Source organism: Theobroma cacao, chromosome 8 (assembly GCF_000208745.1).
Source record: "Theobroma cacao cultivar B97-61/B2 chromosome 8, Criollo_cocoa_genome_V2, whole genome shotgun sequence".
Classification (NCBI taxonomy): domain Eukaryota; kingdom Viridiplantae; phylum Streptophyta; class Magnoliopsida; order Malvales; family Malvaceae; genus Theobroma; species Theobroma cacao.
In genome coordinates this window covers 1,185,327-1,208,764 of record NC_030857.1, presented here as the reverse complement: position 1 = coordinate 1,208,764, position 23,438 = coordinate 1,185,327, and the positions used below count along the sequence as shown (strand labels likewise).

Sequence of the window (23,438 nt, the reverse complement as noted above, 5' to 3'; positions counted from 1 at the left end):
GCCAACTCCCAGGTTTTCTCTTGATTCGCTTAAACAGCGAGTGACTGGTAGTTGGACTTCCAATCAAACAGCATGACCACACTCCTTGGCGCAACCAATGTTTTTCCACTTACAAACATGGAAATGCATAACGAGTCTGGACTGTTCCGAAAGGGCAAAAAGGAGAAGTTTCAGACAAATGGGGTCCTTGTTTTTTAAGTTTTAACCTGCTAGGATTTCGATTTTTAGATATATTCGGCACGCCGAGGTTGAAAGTGTTGCTTATGTGCTACTGATGCATCATCACGTGAATATATATATACATAGATCAAATCTGATTACTTTAATTTAACAAGAAATCAAACTGTTGCTTTGCTTAACTTGCTTTCAATGATTGAACTTGGTTTATATTTTACTTCCATTTCTAGAATCTTAGTTGGACATTGATACGTTTTGCAATCATAGGAACAACCAAAGGCCTATTCCTCTCTGGTAAAAGAAATTCCTTGACTCTCAAACAGAACCAAAGATGGTTTTTCAATCAGTAACTCTCTCTTTCTCCTCTTAGACATCAATAAAACAATTTCGATTCAGGAGGGCGTGTGACCCCATTTATGGTAAGTTTGAGCTGGAACTCACGGACCCTTTCTATTACAGCGGAGCAAATGGGCTACGAGACACGTTTTACACGTCTGGTTCTCTGGTTCTGATTTCTCTTTTTTCTATTTTCTGGTTGATGGTATTTTATAATTAATAGTTTTTTTTATAACTCCATGTTTTACTACTTCCATGTCCCAGCTCATAAAATCTTCTCTCTCAGCATATATCCAATCTGAGAGCCTAAAAGGACAAACAGAAAGGCTCCTTTTTCTTCTCTCTGGGTGAGCAGAGAGTGTTTGCTCATTGAAAGAGACTGTTGGTATAGAGAGAGAGAGAGAGAGAGAGAGAGAGAGGAGNAGTAGTAGTAGTAGAGAGAGAGAGAGAGAGAGAGAGAGAGAGAGGGGACAGATGAGTTTCAGGGACGATTCTGACGATGGGAGGGATCTACGGAAGCCGTTTCTACATACCGGAAGTTGGTACCGGATGGGTTCCAGGATGGGGTCCAGTATGCTGGGCTCATCTCAGGCTATTCGTGATAGCTCCGTCTCTGTTGTAGCCTGCGTTATGATAGTTGCTTTGGGTCCTATCCAATTCGGTTTCACTGTAAGTTAAACTTCATTTTCACTTGCCTTGCTTCTTTTCTGATCTATCTTTAAGGTTTACTATCATTTGAAACAAGAAATGAAAGTTCTGAACTGGGTTTAATTTGTTTGTAGTCTGGTTATTCTTCTCCTACACAATCTGCAATCATCAAGGATCTTGGCCTAACAGTCTCAGAGGTGAAACTTATATATTTAGTTTTGGTTTGGTTATCTGGGTTTTCTCCTTGATTTACCTCAGCTAGTAAGTCTTATTTTTGGGACAGTTTTCTCTATTTGGTTCTTTATCAAATGTGGGTGCCATGGTTGGGGCAATAGCCAGTGGTCAGATAGCTGAGTACATCGGACGAAAAGGGGTAATCCAATCACTGATTTAGCTTCACATTTTTGTTTCTTGTTTGGATTTGGATTGCTAATTTTAGCTTCTTACATTCATTGCAGTCTTTAATGATTGCTGCTATTCCTAATGTAATTGGATGGCTTGCTATATCTTTTGCAAGAGTGAGTTCTGTTGATTATATTATCCAGGCTTCATGTAGCTACTTTGGTAAAATATAACTTGATCATTTATACTTAGAATATCACTTTCTGCATTTTGCAGGATTCATCTTTTCTTTACATGGGAAGGTTGTTGGAAGGTTTTGGTGTGGGAATAATCTCTTATACGGTAATGTGGAACTATGCTTTGGTTATTTAGATTGCACTTTTCTGCAAACAATGCTGAGAGTATTTGTTGTGTTAATCATGTATAGGTGCCTGTCTATATAGCTGAGATAGCACCTCAAAACTTGAGGGGGGCTTTGGGTTCAGTGAATCAGGTTGGCTCTGGCTCTGCTTATCATGAGTATTGTTAATGAATATTTGTAGAAGGCTCTAATCACTTATTAGACAACTCAAATTTTACATGTTGTACTGTGTAGCTGTCTGTCACAATTGGAATAATGCTGGCCTATCTGCTGGGACTTTTTGTTCAGTGGAGGGTACTTGCAGTTTTAGGTAATTATCCCACTTTTTGTTCAGAGAATGATCTCATATGGCTCAGTCATTTCAATATTACTTCTCTAGCCACTTCTTGTAGTGTGATGGTCAGCTTTTCCCTCCACATTTCTGAGTCCTGTGTAAAGCTTTTACCAAGAAATTTTATGAGATTTGAACATTCTAATTATATCACCATTCATTTTCAGTGCTAAGGTAGTTCACATTTTAAATTTATTGTTATATTGCTTTAAATGAGTAGTTGAAGTCATTCTTTCCTCTAAGAATGGGAAAAAGTGAAAAACTGAATGTTAGACTTTCAAGTTTCTAGATGATGGCAATGGGAAAATATTCAAAAGTAACTATTTTTACTGATGGAAATTGCTAATTTCTTTCTTTGGCAGGAGTACTTCCTTGTACAATTTTGATACCTGGTCTCTTTTTCATTCCAGAATCTCCCCGATGGCTGGTAAGCTTGAGAAGTAGATTGTTTACTCAAATATGCTCAGATAGATAGTTATGGTTACCTGATTCAAGTTTCCATTCCTAATTTTAGGCAAAAATGGGTATGACAGAAGATTTCGAAGCTTCTTTGCAAGTTCTCAGAGGTTTTGATGCTGATATTTCTATTGAAGTGAATGAAATCAAGGTAATTATAAGCAGTTAAACAGCTTTTCTTCAATTTCACACCTTTCAACCTGGTCAGCCACCTCTATATTTTCAAGCTCTTGTTTAAACTTCTAATTCATTAGTAGGTATCATTCTGCCCCCTTCCCTTCCCTCTTTCTCCTAAAGTTACTGCTTTAGTTAATTTTTTTTAATATCACAGAGGTCTGTAGCATCAACAACTAGAAGAACTACAATTCGATTTGCACAACTCAAACAAAGGAGATATTGGTTCCCATTGATGGTATTTTAATCGTCTCAAAAGTTTTATTGTGACTTTTCATTCATCTGAACTGTCCTAGGACTTGATAGCACCAGGAAAAAAGAGCTTAATTGGTTTCACCGGCCGATGTATTTCAGGTTGGAGTTGGATTACTTATGCTGCAACAGCTTAGTGGCATTAATGGTCTTCTATTTTATTCCAGTACCATATTTGAAGCTGCTGGTAAGATTAATCTTGTTTCCCCTCTCATGGAAACATTTGCCAGACAAGATCTGTTGATAGTATTTGTCATTAGCGCTGGTTATTTCCTTAAACCGATTAGAAGTATGTGAAAGTGGATCCCCCTTTTTGCCAATCCTCCTAAAGAAAGAGTTATGTGCTAACTTCTGAAATTCAATGCAAAAACTCAGACAAACCTAAGATTGCTGATCTGTGTATGCCTGTCTTGTAATATTAGTATACTTTGTTTAACCATATTGTTTCAAAAGTGTTTTGGTGAACAAGGCTATCAACAGTTTTGTGTCAGCCATCTTTGTTGGCTTTACCTGACTATTCTTTTTCCTCCTCTTTTAATACCACAAGTTTAGCGTTCAAGTTAAAAGGCTTAACCAGATACTTTAACCTTGAACAGGGGTTAAATCCAGCAATGTAGCTACCTTTGGACTTGGTGCCGTTCAGGTATAGCTTGGAGAAATGTCACAGCTTTTCTTTTTTTGTTAAATTTTTCTGTTCACAATGAGAACTTCTAAACAATTTTGATCATAATCTGAATCATGCATGGTTAGGTCGTTGCTACTGCTGTAACTACATGGTTGGCGGACAAAGCAGGACGCCGGCTCCTGCTTATAGTAAGTTTATTCTACTTTTGTTTTTTGTACTTTGTTGGTAATAACCTAGAACCAAAACAAGAGTATTGGTTTTGCCTTTTCTTATTTCAGGTCTCCTCTTCTGGAATGACTCTCAGCCTCCTAATTGTTGCAGTATCATTCTATATAAAGGTAATATAATATGGACTGTGGAGGATTCTGTTGACACTAATGCTCCCCGCCAAATAAAGAAAAAGAAGTAAACTGAAATTATATTGCCTTTTCCATTTCTTTTACAGTTTTACCTAACATGGCAATTCTTGGCTAATTGATCCAGGACGTAGTATCTAGTGATTCTACCCTTTATAGCATTATGGGCATATTGTCAGTAGTTGGAGTTGTGGTATGTTACTTGTCCTTTTTGATATGGTGTTATTGCTTTGAATCTTTGTTGCTAAATCGTAATTGTATAATTTGTTCTTCTTTCAGGCTGTGGTGGTTGCCTTCTCTCTAGGAATGGGGCCCATTCCTTGGGTTATAATGTCAGAGGTATCAACATGCTGTGTTATTTAGCATCATCTTTCATCCATTTAATTGATTTGCTATGTTTACTTTTGTCATATCTGATGAAATGGGTGGCAGATGTACCGAAAATCTAACTCTTAAAGCTGCAAGCTTTTACATAGCTGATAACATACTTATTTTATCAAACCTAAACCAACCGTTTACCAGAAAAATTTTGGTTTCCAATGTTTTCACTCAATGTCCATTGATCTTCTCCATGGAGTGCTGATTCTTACAGCATAACCTCCAGTGTAATGGGAATGATAACCATGATCTCCCTTTTAAAGTTGCGTCTCCCGATTTTGCTCATGTCCCATTGCAGATTCTTCCAATAAATATCAAGGGTCTTGGTGGAAGTATAGCAACGCTTTCCAACTGGTTCTTTTCTTGGGTGGTTACAATGACTGCCAACCTGCTTTTGGATTGGAGTAGTGGAGGTCCTCTCTCTCTCTTTCTCTCTCTCTCTCACACACGCACACATCTACCCTCATGCACCCACATTGAATCCACCTTAGACAAAGTTGATAGTATGACAGAAAGCAAAAACCAGAATATCGAATTTGCCAAAGTTTAGAAGATTTTTAAATGTTAAATGGCTTGGACACCCTAATAGGAGCTACGGTATTACTGCTTTCTCTTCCTAATTAACTCAAGCTCCCTCCACCCTTCAACAGGAACCTTCACGATTTACATGATCGTGAGTGCTTTCACTATCCTATTTGTGGCTCTTTGGGTCCCCGAGACAAAGGGGAGAACACTGGAAGAAATCCAATGGTCTTTCAGATGAGCTTTTCTTCTCCTTGTTACATTTTGCTTAGAAGAAGCCAGTTCTTGCATCCATTTTCAAATTATCTCTCACAGGATCTCTAGATGTAAAATTTTTGTTTGCAATTTATCTTCTTTTTGGCATAGAAAAAGGCATATTCTCTGGCTAGCATCTTCTGTTCCTGGCTTTGTATTTTTACATGACTCCGTTTCATCCTCAAAACAAATATCTGTATTGTCTGCTTATGTGAGTGATTAAATTCATTTATATACTTTCGACGAGCAAATTGCTTTCGCTTTCATTTTGACTCTACGTAGAACAGATTAAGCTGTTAGAATAGAAGGCAAGGCACTGGCACCAGGGTCTCCAAACTCAAGTCTTTAAACAACTGATATGATTCATATACTGCAAGTGGTCGTGTTTGGTTTAAACATTTGAAGGAGATGTACAGCTAACTGCTTCGTAAAGGTTAGGTGAGGCCTACCAATGGCAGATGTCTACCTTACAGTTCCTTGGGCCCAAATTTTTGGCAGCCAATGTGACCTCAAATCAAACTAGAGAGATCGTTTCTAGTATCACGTTCATGCGTAGAATCCGAGTCTAAAAAGGAATCTAAGCTAGTACTCCATGATTAGATGTTTCAGTGTCAAGAAATGTGATCATTGTACGTTTGTCTTACGAGTTTGTCTCCATCTTTTGACAAGGATTGTTGCGTAGGAGAGTAACTGTCTGATAGTAGGCTGATGTGAAATGACAAAGCATATGATAATGGGGAAGCATTCCTTTGAAGATGCTAGATACCCTTCGCCAAAGGCAGCAAGCATCTTAGAAAAGTGCAGCTAAAGATCAACATGTTCTTCCCCTGTTTTGAGGATTTGTCTTTCTTCTCTTCGTCTCCTTCCGACCACAAACCTAGAAATGATTGACAGGCGTAGTTTGCTAATTTAAGCTTTTAATATAAACCTAGGCAGCTAGGCAAGATATTCTGTTGTTAATACAGGCAAAGATTGCAGGGCAAAGAAAGATGAAACACTCTGATGGCACATTGATTAAAATCTCGTAAGTATAAATCAAACAATCCTGGATGTATTAGTCTCAAACAGGTCAATGACCAGTAAAATACAAGAAGTGTTATGGTACAAAATGAGCGAGTCTCACATGATAGTACTCCAGACATGCATGCAAGTTCAAAAAATGAAACACAAAGGTATCCACATTTGATAACAAGCTGAGGAAAATGACTAAGTACACATCAAGACTTGGATAAAAGCAATATATTCCGGTCTACCTTCCAATTAATACTGTGTCTGAATGTAGAATCTAACTTAAAATGTTGTTCACCTAGGTACTTATTTTCACAGGATAGTTATCAATGCAATCTTCCCAGGGACCATTACCAGATGGCTTTACATTCCTAAGTGCTTCCCAGACTGCACTATTACATTTGAAACCACTTCCAAATGCAATTTGCCAGACACGGTTGCGCTTCCGCATCCTCCCCTTAGCCTCAATGTACGCCAATTCATACCAAATGGAGCTCGAAGAAGTATTTCCGAAACGATGGAGAGTCATCCTGGAAGCCTCCACATGTACCGGTAGCAGCTGCAGATTCTTCTCCAGCTCATCAATCACAGCCCTTCCACCAGCATGTATACAGAAATGATCAAATGCCAACTTGAAATCCGGAATGTAAGGCTTGACACTGGCATTGAACAGTTTCTTCACCAGCAAGGTTGTGAAAAACAAAAGCTGCTCACTGATTGGAAGCACGAGAGGGCCCAACGTGGTGATATTGGTCTTTAGCGCACCTCCAGCAATTGCCATCAAATCTTTAGACAGTGAAACACCCGTCTTCCCTGCATCATCCTGCTCCTGATACACACACCTAAACGCCTTATCATCTGCACCACGATGTGTCCTCACCACATGAATAAGCTTATACTTAGCCCGCCTCCGATCCTTGGACTTATTCGACAGCAAAACCGCAGAACCCCCAACGCGAAACAAACAATTAGGTATCAGCATAGACTTCTTATTCCCAAAATACCAATTCTGAGTAATGTTCTCAGTACTCACAACAACAGCATACGTATTCCTGTGCACCTGCAACAAATCCTTAGCAAGATCCACTGCGATAACCCCAGCGCTACATCCCATCCCACCTAAGTTAAAACTCCTAATATTTCCCCTCAGCTTATACTTATTCACAATCATAGCCGACAACGAAGGCGTTGGATTGAACAAACTACAATTCACAACAAGAATACCAATATCTTTGGGGTTGACATTCGTGTTCCGAAAAAGAATATCCAATGCCCCAAACATAACCTCCTCAGCTTCTTCCCGCGCCGCCGCCATGGACGGCGTTGGAGGAATATTGTGCATTGCTTTAGGCACATAAGTCTCTTCTCCGAGCCCCGAGCGCTCCAAAATCTTGCGCTGGAACTTGAGAGACGATTCATCAAAATCACCAGTTAACCTTGAGTGCTCCATGAAACGACCGCAGGGAGCTTTAAGATGGTCCGGAGCACGGTAACAAGAATAATCGACAAGGTAAACCGGTCGGGGACGGGTCATGATATACACCGTTAACCCGAACACTAAAATAGCAGAGCAAATGATTATGCTGACTAGATTGTATTTAAGGTGAAGCCATAACTGGCGTAAATCATCGAGATTCATTTGAGAACCTTCGATTGAAATAACCGCGATTAGAGGGATAAAACAAAGGGTCAAAAGATTGGAGATTAGATAGTGGTAGCCTAATTTCACGTACTTGAGATTGACGCTTTGAAGGAAATCCGGGAGCCTTCGGGATTGTTGGATCTGAACACCGACTGAACCGCTTCCCGAGCCACCGTTTCTGGTGGCTGCGCCCCCTTGGTCCATGATACCGACCTTGTCTGTTACCACTAATGAACCCCGAGGCGGTTGTCTGGCGGGCTTTAGACGGCTCTGAAAAGTTGACTGGCAGAATCTAGGAGGTAGATTTCCAGGCCTCCCAAGGTTAAAAAAACAGTTGTAATGTTCTGGGAATTGGAAGCTGAGAGAGAAAAGTGCAAAGATGGGTATCTAAAGAGTGCGTCTTGAAGGTGGACTCTTTTCCTTTGACGTGCGTTGTGTCTTTTAACATGGCAAAATGGTAAGAGGAAGACTTTTCATCATTGTTTCAGGTTACTATTAAAGATTGGTTCTTTTTTTGGGATTAACATCCACGTGAATTTTCGTGGCTTTGAATCATTTTGTTTTTTTGTTTTTTTTTTGGGTTTTTTCAAAATTGCCAGCTATGAAAACTCGAGTCGGTAATGGTAGTTGATGTTACTACTACGGAACTGTCAGCCCTCGCCATTGCCAACGACGCTAACGGGATTAACGCGGGGCCACCTATGATGAAGCGTCAGAGACAGAGCCCGTTCAAGTCTTACAACGATAAGCTTTTGTTTCTGTTCAATGTTTCTTTTGATGTTTCCTTTGTTTAATCAATCGTGCATTTATTTCATAATTTATGCAAAATCACGTGGCTAAAACTCATAAACGACTACGGACGGGACTTGTTCGATCAAGTGATGGAAGCCTGGAACATTGTCAAAGATGCTATGATTTGGTACAAGAAAAACCTGCCCGAGCTATGTCTTAAGAAAGTTCGCTTTCTGAGTGAGAAATTCTTGATCTGTCACACTGATTTGATCCCTGGGAACCAATGGAAAAGGTGGTTATGGCTATGGCCGGCTATGGCGGGAGCTGTCATAAATCCAAGCAAACCACATTGACATGACAATGATGATGCTGCCACTATAGAAACTCATCCTCTGGTTTTCTTAACCCTTCCTTCTTTGATGCTTCTCGAGTAAACCTTCAATACTGGCAAGTTTCCTCTCTTTTATTCTAAATTGAAAGTGATCAAATTCACCTAGTAGTAGCCCTGTTATGCCGACATATAGACAGAGCTTTGGATGTAAAGTGGCGTTGACAGTAGAGGAGATTAAGCAAAAGTCTGCCCTGGATAACAACTTTTAAGCGTCAAAAGTAATGCGCAATTGAGGGGGGTATGGATGATTGATCAGAAGTTAAGAACAGTGAACACAATTTGAGGCAAAGTACAATGTCTAACACAGACTATCAAATGCCTTCAGCTTCATCAATGGAACCCAAAATGATGCGGCTCCTAGAGGGCTTCCTTGATGAGTTTCTCGGTGAGAGCTTTGGGCAATCCCATCACACTGTCTGTTGTCCCTACCTGCATAGATACCAAACGACACTTTATCTACCTCTGATTTTTGAATAGATTTTTCAGTAAATGAGAATCCAGCAGCTACCACACAAAAAGATGCTGTTCAGATTGGACGCATGCACAATAAGGGAATCCAATCTAAGGTTTGCTTTGAGAGATTTGAAAAAGGTTTGCAGGGGCTATCAAGGCATTCTATCAAGCTACTTTGTCATGTAAGTATTCATCTATTGCCTAAGATCACACGTTTTGAGCATGTCGATTTTACAAAGTACCAGACAACTTGGAGGGCAAATCATATTCACTAAATCTTGCCTCAAAACTTTTTAGAAAGTGGCACATTCTGCACCAATGTAAATTATTTACTCATTTGTTAGTTCCTCACCACGTGATTCACAGAAGTAATGAAACTAACCACTTGTTTAACATACGGCTTTATCAAAGGGTGCTCGATAAGCAGTCCTCCAGCAACATGTAGTACAGTCCCTTCCTCAATCTGAACAACAAGAAAGAAAACAGATAAAGAAATTTGATATTGCTCATGCAATAAAGGAAAAGGAGGGTGACAAAAGGAGAAAAATTCTTACCAGTTTCTCAATAACCTCATCTGGTATTTCATGGAAATATATCTGCATGGCATCACAAATGAAAATGGTATTAAGCCACATCTGTATGAACATTCTTTTGTCACCCTTACAATATGTATAAACTCTACAATGGATCCCATAATTCCAGCTTACAAGGCCTACACAGTGCAGATCTTACTGATGACTGTTTTTAACACTATGGGTACATGATGATTATGGTGAATGAACATGCATAAAGTAGGTCGAGCAAAAGACATCCATCATAATTATTTCATATGCACTTGATGCTCTTTCTGTGGCTACCATAGGTTGATGCAAGTACAAATAATTTGACTAAGAAAAGCTGGAGAACAGTTGCCAACACACACAAAAGGAATGAAAGGACATTGAAATGAGAGTGGAGTTCAAACAAAACATTTTCATTATATATATTCATACTTGGAAACAGTGTTTTAATATGTTCATCACATATGTTAGGGTTCTTAAAAAGATATTTTTCTCCTGATTAAACTCCTTCAAACAGCTGAGAACATAAATACATAGTGAAATTACATGACAGCACATCATTTAGTTTAGGTTTCTCTGATGCTCTCCATTCATTAACATCACAAAAGTTTGGTAATTACTCAAGCAGGTGCTAAGATTCCTTGTTTGGCACGTATTCAAATCAAGAATGAAAGCCATTAATACCTCCACTCTATCCCATTCCCCTTTTCTGAATCCAGTTTTAAGGTTTGTAACTAGAACAGATCCCACAGTTGCAGCGTGCCCACTGGAATAGCCTGCACATTGGTAAATGATCAGTAAAGTTTTGAAAGAGTAAAAAGTAGGGATTGGATTGAAGAATATCAAGACAAACCTTTTATATATTCACGTGCTTCTTTCTCATTGGCTGGTTTTTCCCTTACAGCACCTTCATAGACCACCACCTCAAGATCATTTAACAATAACAGTAAGGAATAAAAGTGGAAGAGTTATTATTCCTACAACATGAAAATATCAAATGTATCTATGCTTAAAAGCATGAATTATCACCAATTGCCATCTATGGTTGAGGATACATTTCGCAAATGCATTTAGGCACACAACACATCAGTGCAAGATATGCCCACATGGCAGTCCTGCACATATTTTACAGATTATCTAAGTTCTTCCACAGAAAAAAGCACTGCTACCTTAAAGGCAATGGTAATTGGTAAATCTGATCAATTGTGAGACATTGGCCCCTTAAAATATTGAAAAATATGGTCAAAAGAATTCACACTAATTATGAAAAAGAACTCATGAGTTGCAGCATCTATATAAGGGATCATTAGAATTATATGGACCTGCTGATAGGTAGAAGATGGGAAATAATTGGCCTATATATGGTTCAGGCTTGAACTTCCTTCCAAAGAGCCATAACATGTGTAACAGATATAAAATAGATATTTATCAGCAAAAAAGGGTTTATGGTGGTAATAGATTACTTATGAACAGTTCTTCAAAAGTTTGACACATAAAACAAAGACCATATAGCATAATTAAACATGTCAGGAACTCTAAAGCATATCAAAGGAATAGATTTATACTTGGTCAGAAGTAATTAGTAATGTTGGCTCAGCTTCCTTTATGTAATCACCAATGGGGAGTCTGTGTAAGATGGCTTCTGCCTGAGAAATTTTCACCAGCTAAGTATACACCAAGACAATACCATGCAGCAGGCAAAAGCAGCAGTGGAAACAGTTAACCAAAAGTGCATGCATGTAGTGAATTAAATGGGAACATACAAAAGCCACATTTTAAAAGCATATGTTATATGAAACTTGAATGGTCCCTTATTTAGGCCTACTTTTCTGATTCTTTTCTAATACATCTACCAAAGATCACAACTAGCTTCTTACCAAGAGAAATATGATTTAAACTAAGCAGCCCATAGATTTACTTCCTCCAAAAATATATCCTCAGGCCATAGATGGCATTTGGTGAAAAAAGGCCGGATTGTCTAAAAGGGGAACACGGTGAGTGACTAAAAGATATCAAGACATACTGTGTCAGCAGCAATCAAAATAATTGGTCTTTCATCCTTCTCTTGGTTATTGATAGTTTGTAGCTTTGATAAAATAGAATCAGCCTGTGATGTCATTCACACTCAAATCAATAACAGAAACACGAAAAACTCCCTCTCCAATTCACAATACGAAAGAGAGAACAAGACCATAAAACACACCCACAAGCACATTAAACAAGATGGTAACCCTGCTCAAAGCAAATGATATAACATTGATTTCAGACTCTTAGATCCTTCTATCAATCACAACAATCATCCCAAACAAGCACTCCACAATAAAGTAAAAACGGAACCTTTGCTTCAGCAAGAGCTATGACCAACTCCTCTGGCGTCTCCTTTCTGATACCTTTCTCGTCAATATCTGCACTCTACAAAAGGAACTAAATTGAAACTTTTTCTTTCTAATTACATTAACCTTTAAATTTCCAAAAGGATATGAAAATTACCATGAGTGTGAATTCATATCCCATTTCAGCTAGTATTTTACGACGAGCTATGGAAGATGACCCCAATATTACCTGCATTACAGCAAAATATTAATTAATTAAATATTAAAAAAAAAACCTCCAAAATTTTTGGAAAGCCACTATTTCTTCTTCTTCTTCTTTTTGGGTTTAGTCCTTCGTATAAAAGATTTACGACAAGCAAATAAAAACAAAGATATGTTCGAGCAAGCATACGATTTTAGCGTACCTTAAACGGAGAAGTTTTGTCTTCCATTTTTGTCTTTCAGTTTTGCCTTCGCAAAGGTCGAGCGAGAAACAGGGTTCAGAGAAGGAAGTGGAGACGGTGTGGTGGTGCGCGTGTTAAGTACGCCGACCAAAATAGGAAACTGGTCTCAAGCCCTAATTGTCGGGTCCAGGAGTTCAGGTTATGGGCCATTAAGCCCACCTGGCTAGTAAAACAAAGTAAAATTTTCTTTTAACGTGAAGCCCAAGCCCATGCCCCGTCAAACTTAAGATTTAATTGAAAATCTGGAAAAACTTATTTACACAAGGTTTTTTTTTAATTACAAGGATGAAATTTTCGATTTAAAATTATTAATTGCTTGTTATTTATATATTCAAATCACCCATTAAATTAAAATAAAAAATTAAAAAAATACTATAAAGTTGGAAATTTATGTCAATTCTTAACAAAGAATATGAATTTAGAACATCAATAAAATAATTATTTCGTCCTCGAAAAATAAAAATATTATTATATATTAAAATAGTTCAATGACTTCATGTTAATAAGACAACTAGGCGCAGTTGGAAAAGTAATTATCAAACAGTCATCATATTAAATTATAATTAATTTATTAAATTTAATTATAATAAAATTCCGTTACAAATTCAACTCGTGAGAAACATACATAAAGGTCATATACACATGTTAAACACCATACGAAACTTAAGTCAGTCGGCTTTTTGTTAATTCTTTATGTTTGTATTTATAACCTCGATTATAACACATATTTAATGAATTTATTATAGCTTTAATTGTTTCACTATTTTTCTTTAAAGTAACTGTTTCACTGTTAATAAACGGTTTCTATCTAATTTATATTAAAAAAACAATTTTTTTTTTTCTAACTTACTATAGTAATAATCATGCCTTACTTTTGTCTTGCTCACCTTCCAACACATGCTATGTATGTAAATTACCATTTTTTTTTCTTCTTCTTCTCATGCTTTTTGTAAAGTCAAAATCTATGAATCATGCATGATCTGTAGTTTCCTCAAGGCCTTTTGTATACTCCATGGGGTATAACCATCCTTGCTAAAGCATTCTCAAAGCTAGTCAAGATTCTCTCTATACCCATTATACTCCATGGGGTATAACCATTTTTGTATACTCCATGATCTTTTCCCTCTTGATCTTTTTCTCCTTGTACCTATATGCAAGAAACAAGACTGAAAAATCTTTCTTCAATTCAAGTTAATCAGCCAGCATCTGATGCTCATACGTATATCATGACAAGCTTGACCTGATAATAATATCGTATCTTTGATTTTCATTGTAAAATGTATGTTCATACTAATATAGGATTAGGAGTATATCTCTATTTTATTGAGAGAGGGGGAAGAAGGAGAAATCATCAAAGACTACTGGTTTAAAACTTCCCTATATCTACCTAAGAAATGAAATACAGATACATGCAGAGAAAGAGAAGAATGGCTTACAACTTGAACTGTTGGTAATGGAAATGATACTCAACAGAAAAGACAATTAACTTGTGATATCTAGCAGGGAGAGGTGTTCACACACATTCTATTACTCCCTTCTCTTTCTCTTTAAACATAAAAAGTGGGCTCTCCTTATTTTCCGCATTGATTAAAACTTTGGTGAGAAAAAGATGGATGATGTTTAGGTTTAGTGGCAAGGCGTACTAAATTTGGATATTTTCACTTTTATGTTTCTGTTTATGAATATGAATATATCCAAGTATTAAATTTACAAAGCCTGTGTGTTCTTTAATCCATTCTGCATTAAGGTATTGCAATATATATCTGGGTATTTCAAGTATCCATGTATGGTCAGATGATAGAAGACAACAACATTTAATCTGAGGATATTCATTAAAAACAGGAGCATACAAGGAACTTTGGGTCATGTACCAATGCCATGAGTTTATGAGTCATCCATGGTACATTACACGAAGCACATATACATATAAAGGAGGTATCGGAAGGTACAGCTATGATCAGGAATGAAAATGAAATAAGGGCGATACATTTGTTGCTTGTTGCTCAGTGCTGCATTTGCTTTATTAAAGGTCAAGATTGATGGGCTAATCTTTGTTTTCCACGTACGGTTCTGGTTCGTATACTCCACTAAAGCCTGAGATTCCTCAGCCTGCGCAAGAACAAAAGAAATCAGTCCTGGCCATGAGGAAATCCAACAATATACACCAAATAATGCTTGAAACCTATTCTTTTGACTTAAGGCTCAGCCACATATTTAACTAGCAATTAAGTAGTATAATAATGTTAAGCTAGCTAGGCATGCATTAATTTAGTTAGTACTGTATGAAGTACATTGATACGAGTAAAAGCAAGCCTTTTATTTTCTCAACTTGCTTAGATATGAATTCCTGAAATTCTGACCAATTACATCTGGGCAAAAGAAAAAATAAAAGTTGATGGCGGAAAGACTCTCTGAATTAACATTCTTTGAAAGTGAAAATACTGGGGAAAGAAGGTGTGAAAAGTAGTTGTAATTTTACCTTTGTTCTTCATCCATGTAACTGTATCCTTTGCTTCCTCCTGCTTTCTTGTAAGGGGGTAAGGGCACTTGGCCAGACTCAATCTGCTTGATGTCTTCGACAAGATTCTCGTAATGCATCTTGACTTCCTCCACGGTTTTCCCTCCAACTGCCCTGGCTAGGTTGTGCCAGCGGTCCGGTGTATCCTTGTCATAGATAGCCAAAGCATTCTCGAACAACTTGTTTTGCTTCGGTGTCCATGTCGAACCTGAGGCCATTGCTGAAAGCTACAGTGATAAATCAAGAAGGATCAGAGAAAAACACAAAAAGAGAAAGAAATGTAGAATGATTGTGTGCGCAAGGAGACTGCCTATGGTGCTCCTTATATAGTAGAGGGAGGAGAGAGAAAAGGAAGGGGGAAAGGGAGGGCTGGAAATGGTGGGCCGGTGGGCTTCTGTCTGGTACTTAGCTGTTGCTTTCCTTGCAAAACAGCGGGACTTTGTAAAAACCTACGTGGTTTTACTTTGCTTTCCAGGTAATTTCATGGTTTTGCTGCAGACTTGAACCTCAAGAAACTTACTCCTGGTCGGTTTTTATTTACCCGAGAAATATTTCTTCCTATATATTTCACTTCACACCCTTTGTTTTTCCCCTCACACATTAGTAACCGTCACTAGCCAATAACATATATCAGTTGGCTTTCTGGGATTTTGTTTATACAGTGGATGATGAATTCAGCCGGCGGTTGCAGCAGGCTGGAAAAAAATTTTCTCATCATGATTGCCACATAATGAAACAGAATGGAAAGGGTCTCTCGTGATAAATGTGCTGATCAAACTGATTATTTTTGTGGACAACACTTCATAGAAAGGATCAAAATCCAATATATTTAAGGTGTTAAATCTGTGGCCACCATTAGTTTTGCTGGTTGAATGCTGTGTCCAAACCCCCTTTTCCCGGATACATGCTCTTAACCAAAATTTATGTACAACAACTTCATCATCACTCGAATCGAAATCAGCACTTTGTTATCTACTACTTCTCAACTTGTTTAAACATTTAAGTAAAATGGTGTACCTGTATCAAGAAAATCTCTTCGAAGTGAAGTTATGAAAAAGCAACTAGTTTCAGTACGTAGGGGATAAAGTAAACAAAGCAAGCAGAGAGTGCAGTACGCCAGTGGTGCTGCATACAAAGTATGAGCTACAGCCTTCATCAGGGTGGGTCCAGGTTAAATCCAGTGGCTGTGCTCTTTAGTGTTCACGGGTGCACCATTTCTGCCCCAGTAAAATCTTCACGTTTAGAGTGCTGTTGAGCTGTATTTACAGAGAGAAAAAGGGGAGCACCCTGCAGCCCCCATTCCCCCCTCCCTTCTTTTATTTGTTTCTTTTTAGGCGTTTTGTGTGTTGTGAATCAATCTTAAACGTGACAGAGGCTGCCCTTATTTTGTTAGTTGTTACTCTCCTATCAGCAACATTCCAAAACATTTTTAGCTGGCTGCTAGATCTTTCCGTACAATTGTTTGTGCTTGTTCATGTTTTTTTCTACTGAGAATAAGTCAACAGGTGTATCTCTTTTACCATGTAAAACTTTGCAGCCTACAGTAACAATCTGTCTGGTCTCAGATACTAGTAAAATTCTTTTGTCACTTTATTCACTTGTTTGTTTGTTTCTTCGTTTATTTAGGCCAATTATTGAAGGAAAAACAGTATAATTATTGAGAAGGAAAAGGAAGTAATTTCAAACTGATCCTTGGAGTTTATGGATTTTTGGTTTCTGGAAGAATAAGCACCCCCAACCTGAGGTTTCATAAAAATTAGCAGTTCTGCTTTCACAGGCTGCACCCAAATTTTCCTGAGCAATAAAAATTTTGGCCAAGTTACGACAGTGTCTAGAGGTGCACTCAAAAAACCACAGCAATCTTTGTATGCTTATCGACATTTTCTTCTGTCTTCTAATGCAAATGGGGATTCCCGCATCAGTAGCTACAGTATAGCTGTCATGCCTGGTGGATTATAGAAAGACATACGCATTTGATGCTCGGCAGTCCACTATCTCCAGCAAGCTTTTGGCATCTGGGTCATATGCCTAAGCTAGCAAATGAAAGTGTGATGAGATATGAGTCATTTCGTTGCGGTGATTAAACCAAGCAAGTCATGCATTTCACTTTGTTTTACAGTGCCAATGCTGGAACCGAACCCATTAGATGTCCCGGACTCATCTTGTACCTAAACTCCCTGGAAAACCATCATGTGGCCCCATAATAAATAACTTCATGTACCCTCAGGAAACAAAGGCTAATTATAGATTTGATCTCAAGTAAGTTAAGTAATTGCTGGTAGTGGGCCAGGCACTTGTTTCACTTTAGAATAACAATGATCCTAGAACAAAATGAAGGCAACCGAAAGTTGCCACTTGATCATACGTTGAATTGATCCAGGATGGAGGATTAGCAAACTCATACTACTATATAACTTTAGCTTGGCAGAAAAATCTGTAGTCATGATTTAGGAGACCATTATGCTATAATGCTACTGGCCAGAGAGACATGCTTGTACCCTTGCGGTACCTCTTTATGGCTTCTTGTCAAACTTGACAGGCTGCTAAATGCTAGTACTTCAGTATAACTCAATAATTGTCTTACACACATTATAACAAAGATTCCTGAGGACCAATTGACCATCAATGAAATGGTTAAACTTCATTCGTCCTCTAATTTGTATGAAATCACAATCAAAACTATCGAATGACTTACTCGTGCACATGACATTGGTGATCGATGGGCTTGAGATGTGTTTGCACCAGAAAGTACTAGTACAAATTTTTCCCTCAGAGAATATTACTATTTATATTACAGTAGATAAAGGATAGGAGCCATCAATTCATCTTGTTCTAAACCAATTTGGATACAACTGTCATGATAAAGCTTCCTGTGAAACGCAAGGTAAGTATATCGTGGTTTCTTTGTGAACATCGAAAAGGCTTGGTTGTTTTGCATGCAATTAAAAGCCTATTTTGCTTTGGTTTGGATATCAACTGGGGCAAGACAAGAGCTTACGTGGTTAACCATGAGCGTTTCCAACTTTTTGGGGAATATCTGCAAAGAAGATCCATTTCAGGCCCCTATCTTTTTGATGATTAGAATCCTTATCATCCACGTCCACTGCAGGAAGAATTTTTTTTTCACATAATACATTTCTTTCTGATTCAAGATCTTTAAGGCCCTTCCACTTTTCCCCGGATAGCCTACCATTCTTCTGCAAGTTGAGGGCTTGGGGCTACGGAATCCAGGACTTTATTTTAGGGGAAAGGTCACCATTCTAGACCTATCAGTATGAAAAGCACATAACCTATAAAGGTGGTCCTGTTTAACTCAGGAAGGAATTTTGCTAAACTTGCTGAAACCAGATTCTTTGAGTTTTTTTAAGTAAGAGGCTCAGAGTTAACTTTAAATTGGAATGCTAAGTAAATTCCACGTGGGAACAAGTAACAATGGACTACTTCGTAACTTGTATCCACTGTAAAGCAGTCCATTATTTCTTCATTCTAATGATATCAAAGAGTTAAGCCACTTGCATAGGGCTGTGTTCTCACATTATTGCCACAAATTTTGGTCGAGATAAATGATAGAAGTCATCTGGTTTTTCTTGCTAGCCTCTTCTGTTATAGATTCTAAATTAATTTGGCTTTGTACAGATTAGAGAAAACAAATCCTTCAAGCACATTGGTTTTTCTTGGAATTACATGTGGTAATCATGATTACTGCAACATTAATTCATTGAAAGGTTATCAAGCACATGCTAGTACAAATTAAATTAAATAACTAGGTTCTTTCTTTAAGAAAGAATATATATGATCAGCACCTGAGGCTGAGACCTTCCCTGATCCTTTAAGAATAGTATTGTTGATTTCAACCTTGTTAACATTCACTTATTCATGTATATATAGTTAGGTTGGCTGTATATGTAAGAGGCAAGTGTGGGTTGTGACCCTTGCTGCAAATGTAATTAGGTGACAATCTCTGGTTCAATGTCCAGTACTCCAGAGTTCAAGTATGGGTTAGCTTAAACCTTTGCAATGAAGTTTGGGACCAGATTCAGGATGTGTTCCTTTTAGTTAGACTTCGATACTACAGTTTTCAACTCCCTATGTGAGAATTCGGTGTTCATTTGTGTACATAATTAGGTTGATATTGATTAATGTCAGAATTCTTGGAATTGCAAAGCATTGGCTATCATCTAATGCAGGTGCTTCTTTTTCTTCTTCTATTTTCCTTTGTCATTCATTCTTTGGGCCTGTTTGGGAAGGGGGCGTTTCTCTTTTGTATCAAAGTGAACTTATCCTGTCCTGGAAAGTGAACAATGTGGTGATCATATGTTGACAAGTACATCTGGAACTTTAAACACATATTGCTAAAATGTGATATATCAGTCTACCGAGATTTTGGAATCCTTATCATCCATGCATGTCATTTCCACAATAAATTGATCTCTGCTGATACCATTTTGGCATTTTCCCTCTATGAATAGCTTTTAAGGACTTAAATAATACATTCGCTGCTGCCCCTCCTTTCATCTTGGAGCTCTTTGCCAATGTGGGCTCTCTTTAAATCATGGTCTCAAGTTTCAAGATCTGTCCGTTGGATTCTCGAGCTAGCTAGCGAGAGATCGGGGGAAGTCAATTGTTTCGCCCGAATTATTCCTGCTTAGGATCAGCGAACCATGAATCTGCATAACCTTTTTGCAGTGCTAAGTCTCCACTGTGGGGGGCCTAACTGATGATACATCCAACAAGCAAAGAAGTTCTTGGGGGAATATTTCAGGAAAACGAAGTAACCGGTTTAGGAAAATTCGAACCTGTTGATCCACTGGCTGAAAGGAAGGGAGAGCATTGATGGGAATAAGCTGGACCAAGTACCATTCCAATGATGAATGATGAGAAGAATGGAACTTTCCTCTCAAATTGCAGAAGTACAATCTTTGGAACGGCAAAAGAAAAAGAAATAATAACTCATTGTATGAAACTATTGTTGATAAAGGTTGTGAAAAGACAAAAAACATTTACCTGGAACATGAAGGAGGGAGCCAATAGAAATCGAGATAGATAACTATAAAAGTAGATACCCTTCCATCTTAGTTTTGTGCTATTCCCACTTTGGCTGAGCAAATGAAGTTGGTTCTCGTCCAGTCTTTCTTCATATCACATCATGAGCCATCTCAGTTGGCTGAGTGATAAGAGTGGCAAATTCTGCCAGGCTGTATGAGATGAGCAGAATCTTCAATTTCCATACAGTTGATAATCAGTGCTGAAAGCCTCAATTGGACCTTATATGCGATATGTTCAGATGAAATATTCGTCGTACCTTTATGCTGTTTTGTGTCAATGTCATCACTTTAGAACAGAAAAACAAAAAACCTCTGTGGTCTCTCCCCTTTGTATGCACAGCACATGGAGTGTATCATCATTTCAAAACACATCACATGTACTACTGGCTTCATCTGTTGAAAGCCTCTAGGCCTCTACGCAATCCGACTAGGTAGTTTCGGCAAGGCCCAATTTCCCATTCAGTTTATCCTAGCGTAACCACAGGTGACACTCTCCAAACCCTATCGAGCCATAGCCCATTACTTTAAGTCATTCCACTGCAAATTTCATTTCCAAACGAACCAATTCGGGCCTTCGCCTACCAAGAATTAATTATCCCCTTAGCTTCCTAAACCTGACGACTGAAGAAAGAAAATCCGAGCAATCTGCTTTGTTTTTGCAGCAATTCCATACAATGTTTTTGGTTCTTATGAAGGAATATGCTCTTTCTAATCTAATACCCTAGAGCTTCTTGCCATAGCCAATTCCACTTCGTTCTGAACTTTTGTTTTAGTTGTTAATCTCTTAGACGAAGCTGCTCAATCATTGAAAAAAAGCTAAAACCGCATTCGGTCATGAAACTGAACTCACTGCTTTGCATACGACGCCGTATGGTTATGTTTAATCTTCAATCATGGACTTGGGTTTGGCTGGTTGTGGACTGGCCTTTCAAGCCATGTCCCAGTCCTTGAAGTTAAACATTTTTTTTATTTTTTATTAACCACAAGGAGAATTTTGATAAAGAGAAGATTAAAGTATACTTTTTAAAGCAGTACCCGCATATTTAATTATGTAGTTATCCGATTTGTCTCAAACTTTTGGGTGAGACCAAGTCAAGGTGGCCTTCTTCATCTTCGTGGCTGCTACGACAAAACTTTTGAGCTAGTCCGATAGTGCCACGTCGACACTGTGATGAGACAGCAGAAGCTTTTAGTCTTCTTTGGTCGTTGCTAAGTAGTCGCAGGCCAGCCGACATCTTCCTAGTAGCCAAGTTGGACACGTAGCTTTGTTCATTTTTCATTTCAATGTCAGTGACATTTGGACACGTAATTTTCATTTATTTTTCTTTTCTATTTTATATTTCTTCATTCTACCAATTTTCTAAGAATTTTCTTGTGCAAATCGATCATGTCATGTCCCTATCATTTATAAGAAATAAGGTTCTTAATTTAATTCATTTGCTTGCAAATTTATATAATTTTTATTTACACGTAACTAATTTTAAAATAAATAAAAACATAACACTTAAATTTTTTTTCTAAATTAATTATGTTTAATTTAATTTTTATATTTTTATTTTAAATTAAATAATTTTCTTATAATAATTGATTAATTACTATTAAAAATATCAATTATCAATTTATATCACACGATATTAACATGTCTTAATAATGATAATATAGTATGATAATATATTTATATATTATTTTTTATATCGATATCACGTGATATAAAAATAATAAATAATTTATTTAAATTACAATAATAATATAATAATTTGATTATATAAAATAAAAAATAAAAAAAATTACATTTTTGTAAATAATTCAAAAAAATTAAATATTATATGTAAAAATAATTAATATTTTTTTAATAAATTATTCGATTTTGATGATTTTTTTAATGTTATATTATAATTATAAATCCAATCATGGCTTTTACTCAAAAAATCTTGAACTGTTAGAAATGATGTTACACGTGAGCTAATGAATTGTCTTCTTTAAAGATAAAGCTAAGAATAAATAGATAATAAAGTCCAAAAAAAACAAAACCAAATAAAGAAAAAAAAAAGGTTTTCCAAGTGGGAAGAAAATGATATAAACGCGTTGGCTGTCTGGGTCCACCTGGGTATCCGCGTTGGAAATTGCCACGTCAGTCACTATCTTTTTATTTTTATTTATACTTTAATTTCCTTTTTGCCATTTCGGTCAGTGTAGGCCTTGACAGCACTCCCGTCTCGTTATCGTTGGATGGAAAGGTGCTTCTTAGATTAAGACGTTTGACCAAATAGCAAACTTAATTTGGTTTGACTCCCAATAGTCCCTCGATGCCTACAATTTCTTTTCCCATGCATAATAATATTCCTAATGATGTAAAAAAAATTCCAAATAGATACATTTGAAGTTTTCTCCATAGTTTACATGCAAAATTCAATGATTATTGAGATAATACAAAGAGAAAAAGAAAAAAAATTAGATGACTTGACGTAGACCATCAAATAATTTGAAATGATTTGATTTAAATTTGATTCAATTCATTGAATAAGAACTCAAAACTTGCGATAAGGGAATTATTATTTTTTTATAATCATGTTTTAACCTTTGTTAACTTTTTTTCTCGTGATATTAGAGTTTAAATAAATTTTTTATATGTAAATTTCATTTCTTAAATGATTTTTGCATATGAATAAAAGGTAAGTCACGATTTTTTTAAAAAAATTAATTTAACAAAATATGTAATGTTTACATTTATATATTTTATAAGGTTTTTTACCGATTCGGTATAAAATTAAAATATTACTTAATAATAACACGAATGCTTTTGTATATGGTAAATTTTGTTAATAAATTAATGTTTGGACAGATTAACAACAGTTGATGGAAAAGCTTTCATTCCAAGTGCAATGGCATGCTCGACTATTCAATCCATGGAAAAGAGTGAAGAGACTATGGATGGATCGTTTCATCAACCGAACAGAAAACCCAAAAATGAACATGAAGCAAGTGTTTGCTCAAGTTGGTCCCAAGGGACCAAACTTTATCAAAAAAAGACAACTTGGGAATGGAGGGGTGGGTTCCAAGAAAAGAAGGAAAAATCAAAACTTTAGGAAAAAAAAGAGAA

General features: G+C 37.1%; 4 protein-coding genes across 9 annotated transcripts; 1 reads left to right on the top strand and 3 right to left on the bottom strand.

Annotated features, from left to right (window-relative positions):
- LOC18591391 (sugar transporter ERD6-like 6) lies at positions 366–5,479 on the top strand. Of its 4 annotated transcripts, XM_018125716.1 has the most exons (20): positions 586–682; positions 778–932; positions 977–1,182; positions 1,296–1,358; positions 1,445–1,534; positions 1,620–1,679; positions 1,780–1,845; positions 1,931–1,996; positions 2,099–2,174; positions 2,558–2,622; positions 2,710–2,802; positions 2,983–3,063; positions 3,180–3,264; positions 3,674–3,720; positions 3,828–3,890; positions 3,981–4,040; positions 4,186–4,251; positions 4,338–4,397; positions 4,735–4,849; positions 5,087–5,479. In XM_018125716.1, the coding sequence occupies exons 3-20, from the start codon at positions 988–990 to the stop codon at positions 5,197–5,199; spliced, it is 1,464 nt and encodes a 487-aa protein (XP_017981205.1). In that variant the 5' UTR covers positions 586–682; positions 778–932; positions 977–987; the 3' UTR covers positions 5,200–5,479. The 4 variants fall into 4 exon arrangements, with proteins under 4 accessions (XP_017981204.1, XP_017981205.1, XP_017981203.1 ...); XM_018125715.1 differs by having other exon boundaries at positions 366–596; positions 3,828–4,040; XM_018125714.1 differs by having other exon boundaries at positions 981–1,182; positions 3,828–4,040.
- Positions 6,243–8,964, bottom strand: LOC18591390 (3-ketoacyl-CoA synthase 4). Its single transcript, XM_007017488.2, has one exon. It carries the CDS (start codon positions 8,065–8,067, stop codon positions 6,520–6,522), a length of 1,548 nt encoding a protein of 515 aa, XP_007017550.1. The 5' UTR covers positions 8,068–8,964; the 3' UTR covers positions 6,243–6,519.
- LOC18591389 (maf-like protein DDB_G0281937) lies at positions 9,161–12,860 on the bottom strand. Of its 3 annotated transcripts, XM_007017485.2 has the most exons (10): positions 12,737–12,860; positions 12,490–12,561; positions 12,337–12,411; positions 12,023–12,106; positions 11,565–11,645; positions 10,853–10,922; positions 10,684–10,775; positions 9,994–10,035; positions 9,822–9,902; positions 9,161–9,415 (listed from the first exon to the last, which is right to left on the bottom strand). In XM_007017485.2, the coding sequence occupies exons 1-10, from the start codon at positions 12,761–12,763 to the stop codon at positions 9,344–9,346; spliced, it is 696 nt and encodes a 231-aa protein (XP_007017547.2). In that variant the 5' UTR covers positions 12,764–12,860; the 3' UTR covers positions 9,161–9,343. The 3 variants fall into 3 exon arrangements, with proteins under 3 accessions (XP_007017547.2, XP_007017549.2, XP_007017548.2); XM_007017487.2 differs by lacking the exon at positions 11,565–11,645; XM_007017486.2 differs by lacking the exon at positions 12,023–12,106.
- LOC18591388 (protein RADIALIS-like 3) lies at positions 14,574–15,592 on the bottom strand. The gene is made up of 2 exons (XM_007017484.2): positions 15,255–15,592; positions 14,574–14,884 (listed from the first exon to the last, which is right to left on the bottom strand). The coding sequence occupies exons 1-2, from the start codon at positions 15,509–15,511 to the stop codon at positions 14,863–14,865; spliced, it is 279 nt and encodes a 92-aa protein (XP_007017546.1). The 5' UTR covers positions 15,512–15,592; the 3' UTR covers positions 14,574–14,862.